At 34.2% G+C, this 6,501-nt stretch overlaps 1 protein-coding gene across 1 annotated transcript; it reads left to right on the forward strand.

The window, feature by feature from the left end:
- The first annotated feature begins 578 nt into the window (after nucleotides 1-578).
- Nucleotides 579-4,461, forward strand: LOC104104517 (metacaspase-1-like). Its single transcript, XM_070202001.1, has 5 exons — nucleotides 579-1,012; nucleotides 2,711-3,041; nucleotides 3,627-3,747; nucleotides 3,858-4,064; nucleotides 4,161-4,461. Exons 1-5 carry the CDS (start codon nucleotides 718-720, stop codon nucleotides 4,218-4,220), a joined length of 1,014 nt encoding a protein of 337 aa, XP_070058102.1. The 5' UTR covers nucleotides 579-717; the 3' UTR covers nucleotides 4,221-4,461.
- Nucleotides 4,462-6,501: the final 2,040 nt, after the last annotated feature.

Genomic DNA, 6,501 nt, shown 5'->3' on the forward strand with positions numbered 1-6,501 from the left:
ATCAAAACTAAGAAGGGTCATTTCATTTATAGTAGGCGTTTGAAATTGTGTTTGAACGTGTATTTCACTCGGGAAAAAAATGCAATTTTGTAAGGAGAAATAAATCAAAAAGTGGTTTTTACCACTTTTTCAAACTTGGAAATCACCTTTAAAAAATCAAAAATTCATTCTAACATATAACCAAACAAGCTTTGATAAAATAAAAAATAAAAAAACTAAAAAAGGAAAATTCTGTATGGACAAACGGGTCCATAATAATAGAAGATTATCTTCAGAATTTTTTTTATTTTTTTTTATATTTTCTTATCCTTCCATCAACATGTCGTTTCATTCATTTTACGTGTAATTTTCGAGACTAAGGTTTATGTCCTCTTCTGTATATTCTTCTAGGTTATTCTATAGTCTGATAAGGTCCCGCCAAACCCTAAAAAAAGGAGGCAAGTGAATCTTCGCTTTTGGGTGGGCATGCAGTTGTCAATAACTTAATGTAAAATTTGTATTCACTTGTCTTTGAGGTGCTTGTTTTAGAAATTACTATAAATAGAGGCTACTCCACAATAGGCTAAACCAGAGAACAGAGTAGTCAATCATCTCCTAAGTCCTTCCTACCAACACTCACTCCTTATTACTTTACTCCTTACAATCTTCAAGAAATTAAACCATAGGACTATATTATTAAACTATATTTATCAAATTTCATTCTTCTTTTCGTTAAAAATGGACTGTACTAACTGCCATACAACCTTACAAATCCCAAATGGTGCTCAATCCATTAGCTGTGCCGTCTGCCATGCAGTCAGTCGCATTGGCAGTCGGCTACAGCTACTACCCAACAAGTACCATTATCCGCAACTCCCTTCGCCTTTTGGCCGAAAGAGAGCTGTGGTTATTGGTATTGCGTATAAAAATACTGACGATGAGCTCGTGGGTTGTATCAATGATGCCAAATGTATGAAGTACTTGCTTGTCAATCGATTCAATTTCCCTCAAGACTCCATTCTCATGCTCACTGGTAAAATATTCTTTCTCTCTACTTATTAAGTACTCCTTTCGTCCCAATTTGTTCGATGAAGTTCAGATCTCAAAAGTCAAATGAGTTTTCCTTTGAATGTAATCTATTTTATGTATTTTAAATTGTACCTTCATCGGATGTTTATGTAAGTGAATTTCACAACATTCCAAGAATATTGCATAGACTAAAAACACCATAATAAGAAGTTTAGAGGCGTACATGTTTTTGTCATGGTCCAATTTTGTGAGAACGAACAGGCTAGATCTTCCTCTTTCCTCGGGACCTAGCCATATATTTATAGGCTTAAAACCTTGACTTAATGGGCCCTCCCATCATGGGCTCATGGGCCCACAACAAAGCATACACTAATGTCAATCCCACGTTAGTATAAGAAGGCTGAAATTAAAAAATAGTCAGATTTATAAGTGGTCATTCAAAAATAGTTACAGTTTTAAAATTAATTGAAATTTAGTCATTTTTCATGTAAAGATAAATCTGAACGAAAACACTGTTCCAAATTCGAAAAATACTCCAACATAATATACTGGAATTTTAGTATAATATATCGGTCCAGCATAATATGCTGGAAGTTCATACACAGGTGCTCCAACCTCCAGTATATTATGCTGAAACTTTCCCCGTGTTGGAGTTCCAGCATAATATGCTGGAAGTTCATACACAGATGCTCCAACCTCCAGTATATTATGCTGAAACTTTCCCGTATTGGAGTTCCAGCATAATATGCTGGAAGTTCATACACAGGTGCACCGAACTCCAGTATATTATGCTGGAACTTTCCATGTTGTACCAAAATAGTGGCTATTTTTCAATGACTTTGCAAACGCTGGCTATTTTTGAATGACCAGTCTAAAAACTGGCTAGCCCGTGCTATTTTTACGTATAAGAAGTGATTTAGGCCCAACAAGGAATCCAATAGTTAAGCGGGTGAAATTCAAAAATATCCAGATTTACAAGTGGTATTTGAAAAATAGCCACAGTTTTAAAAGTAATCGAAATTTAGCCACTTTTCATGTGAAAATAAATTGAACGAAAATACTATTCAAAATCCGGAAAATATTCCAGCATAATATACAGGAGTTCGAATTTTTTACATGTGAACTTCCAGCATAATATACTGGAGTTCTAGCATAATATACTAGAGTTCCAACATAATATACTAGAGTTTCAGCATAATATACTGGTCCAGCAGGAAAATCTATACACAGATGCTCCAATCTCTAGTATATTATGTTGGAACTTTCCGTGTTGCAGCAAAATAATGGTTATTTTTCAATAATTTTGCAAACGTTGGCTATTTTTCAATTATCAGTCTGAAAACTGGGTAATCCGTGCTATTTTCACTAGTTAAGCGGCCTAAATCATATACACCAACTATATTTGTTTAGCCCGTTTTACAAAACTAATAATAAAGTTAATGTTAAGTCCACATATAGGATTATTTCCAACAATTTATGCCAAATCTTATACGCGTGATATGTGTTTTCACATAAACTTCTATCACTTAATTGCGATGGCACGCTGTTGTGTTTCTAAGTTATTGAAATTTAGATGCTTTTAAGTTTCAATAAGAAAGTATATTTTGCAATATAAGTTTTTATTCTCTAAGCTTTGTTATTTTTGGTATCTAAATGACCAGTCCTAACTTCAAATCTCCATTTCTTGGAAGTATATTTACAGAAGAAGAAAGAGATAAAAAGAGGATGCCAACTAAACATAATATAATAAAGGCAATGTCCTGGCTTATGCAAGGAGTTAAAGCAGGGGATTCTCTGGTATTTCATTTTTCTGGTCATGGTTCACAGCAAGAGAATGACACTGGAGATGAAATTGATGGTTACAACGAAACACTTTGCCCATTGGATTATGAAAAACAAGGAGAGATTGTTGATGATGAACTAAATGCAATACTCGTCAAACCTCTTCCTCCTGCTGCGAAGCTTCATGCCATAATAGATGCTTGTCACAGTGGCACTATGCTTGATTTGCCGTTCCTTTGTAGGACGGGCAGGTTTGTAAAACTACGAAACTTAATGCTCAAATGTCTAGTAGTATTTTATTAGTTATTTGTCTTAATTTTCTTATAATATATGATTTTCATATCTCACTAAGAAAAAGGCAACATGTTTACTATAATATGATTTTTCTTTTCCTAAAAGAAAATTATAAATCTCTCAAATTTGGCTAGTCTATTTTCTTGGAGGAAAATGTCTGAACTTTTATAAATTGAGGATCTTTCATTTTCATTCAGTAGCATCCATAATGTAGTCCCAAAGGGTTTTGAGACTCTTGTTTAGGGAGAGAATTTGTGAGACAAGTGTTATACTGTCACTTGTGTTTGCATCTTTGTGAGGCTATTCTCTCGATATTTTGTACTCTCTTTTATATGGATTGTTCATGTCCGCCTGTGGACGTAGGTCAATTGACCGAACCACATTAAATATTTATCTCTTTTGGTATATTTCTCTTTTGTTGTCTGATTTAACGTCGTTCAAGGTATGATTTGCTACCTTCCACGTGACACATGATTATTTCGATCCTAACATATTTAACTCTACCTTCGGTTAGTTGATATAAGAGAATTTTATGGATGCAGAACTGGACGATATGTATGGGAAGATCATCGTCCTCTATCAGGAGCATGGAAAGGAACAAATGGAGGAGAGGTTATATCCTTCAGTGGTTGCGATGATCATCAAAACTCTAAAGAAACAGAAGTAAAATTCTTCTTTTTTTTTTTTCATCTAATGTTTTGATCTTTCTTTCAAATAAATAGAGTTAATCAACCTAAGCAAAGCTAATTAAATGACTTATAATTGATAAACAGAATTTGTCCAAGGTTACTTCAACTGGTGCAATGACTTTTTCTTTCATACAAGCAATTGAACGCGGACAAGGAACAACATATGGAAGTATTCTAAATGCAATGAGAACTTCAATCCGCAGATCTGATAGTGATTTAGGAGGAAAAATTGTTACAACTCTTCTCACAATGCTAATAAATGGAGGAAGCCTTGGCAGTGGGGAAAGACAGGTAAAGAAATTGAATTTGTTCTTTCAAGTGTAAAGAGGATGAAGATTAAAATTAATCGATTGCTAGAAAATTTATACTTTTACCTTTTGGTTGCAGGAGCCCCAGTTAACTGCTAATGAGCCATTTGATGTGTACACCAAGCCGTTTTCGTTATAGTAATATCTTAAGCAACTCTGGTTTTAGTTTTTCATTCCTCAACCGAGTGTCTATTGAAACAACCTCTCTATTTTCACAAAGTAGGGATAAAGTCTGTGTATATACTGTCCTCCCTAGATCCCACTATGTGGGATTATACCGGGTATGTTGTTGTTGTTAATTCTCGTTTTCACATAGTTTGGGTGCACAGATACTGAATGGCGTATAAATAAAAAGTATCTCTTTGCATTTTCAGGTTTAACATCTGTATTGCTAAATTTCCTTGATCTTATTACCTTTGTTGTTTTCTTTGTCCAGTTTCCCACATAATCAGGTATATAAATTTTCTTGGTATAACCTCCTGGAGAATAACCTTTGTTTCTTGTAAGTGGAAAGTTAGTAATACAAGAAAATAATTGTATGAAGGCATCTAAAGCTACTGTATTGACTCTTCTCAATTTAATGGACTCTTGAATCAAACAGAAGTATCCACTGCAGTATTGCAAAACCTACTTTAACTATAAACCGGAAAACCTATTTCTCATTACTGCAGTTTAGCATCCAGCTGATATGACAGCAAACAAGATATGCAAGAAGCTTAACGCAACATTTATTCAAAGTAGTGACTCAAAATAGGTTGACATACACAGGGGCGGAGGTAGTGTATTGTTTATGGTTTGAAATTACCTGGGAAAATTAATCGGCACGTACATATCCGTAGGAAAATTCGTAGGTAAACAAATGAAGAAAAAAAAAAACATTTCCTATGATAATCCGTAGGAAAATCCCCAAGTAGAGCTACATGCGAATTTACTTGGGGATAGTTTCTTGGAGATTTACCTAGGGATTTGTTTATTTGGGGAATTACATAGGGATGGTATTGCTGCGTATTTAGCTAGAGATATTTGCTAGGGAATTTACCCGGGGATTGTCTTGGCTGGGAAACTACTGAAGATGTTGTTGATGCGGATTCAGTTAGGGATAAATTTCTAGGGATTAACTTATGGATTTTCTTGGGGGTTTTTCTTATTTGAAAAATTACATGGGTATTTTATTAATGTAATTTTTGCTACAAACTTGTTCTTGGTGATATAGTTGGGGATTTTCTTACCTTAAACTTTATCTGATATTTTGATTGGGGATTTTTGTTCTCGAGATTTAGATAAATTTTTTATTATTGTTGATTTAATTAGATATCTAACATTTGAGAGTTTACCTGAGGATTTTATGGATACATATTTAAGTTTGAATTTCTTTAAATACTTAAAAAATATTATTTGAAATATTTAAAAAATATAATTTTTTAATTTTAAAATTATATTTTTCGAAAGCTACAAAAACTTGATATGTAAAACACATCCTTCAGTATTGATCTTATCTATTATATATTTGTCGATTGTGTAGCTAAATATAGTTAAAATGACAGCTTTATATAATACTAATAATGAACATATTTCATATTGAACATTACAAGTCATTAAGCGTAATATAGTCTGTAATGATCCAACCAGTCATTTTGACTATTAGAACCCCGTTCCCTAAAATAAAACTTTCCGTATGTGCTTTTAATGATTTATGACTTGCGGGGATGGTTTGTTCGAGATTTGAAAGTGTTTGGGTTAAAATCGGAACACTTGGTTCCTTAAGTTGGCTTTAAAAGGCCAAGTTTGACATCGGTCAATATTTTGAGAAAATGACCCCGGAATAGAATTTTGACGATTCCAACAGCTCCGTATGGTGATTTTGGACATAGGAACGTATTCAGAATTCTATTTGGAAGTCTATAGTTAAATTAGGCTAGAAATGGCTAAAATAGAAATTTAAGTTTGGAAGTTTGACCGGGGAGTTGACTTTTTGATATCGGGTTCGGAATCCAGTTCCAAAACTTTTCATAGCTCCGTTATGTTATTTATGACTTGTGTGCAAAATTTGAGGTCAATCGGAGTTGATTTGATAGGTTTCGACATCGAATGTAGAAGTTGGAAATTCTAAGTTTCATTAAGTTTTAATTGGAGCATAATTCGTGGTTTTAGCGTCGTTTTAGGTGATTTGAGGTTTCAAATAAGTTTTTATGATGTTTTAGGACTTGTTGGTATATTTGGTTGAGGTCCCAAGGGCCTCAGGTGAGTTTCGGATGGTTAACGGATCAAAAGTTGGACTTAAAAAGCTGCTGCAATTTTTCCTTCTGCTGGATATTCTTGGCTGTGATCAAGCCCAAGATCGAGCCCAGATATCGAGCCCAGCGTCGACGGCCTGAGTCGAAGCCAGGGATGAGGCTCAGTATCGAAGCCACGATCTAAGG

The sequence above is a fragment of the Nicotiana tomentosiformis genome, chromosome 5, assembly GCF_000390325.3.
Source record: "Nicotiana tomentosiformis chromosome 5, ASM39032v3, whole genome shotgun sequence".
Taxonomy (NCBI): Eukaryota; Viridiplantae; Streptophyta; class Magnoliopsida; order Solanales; family Solanaceae; genus Nicotiana; species Nicotiana tomentosiformis.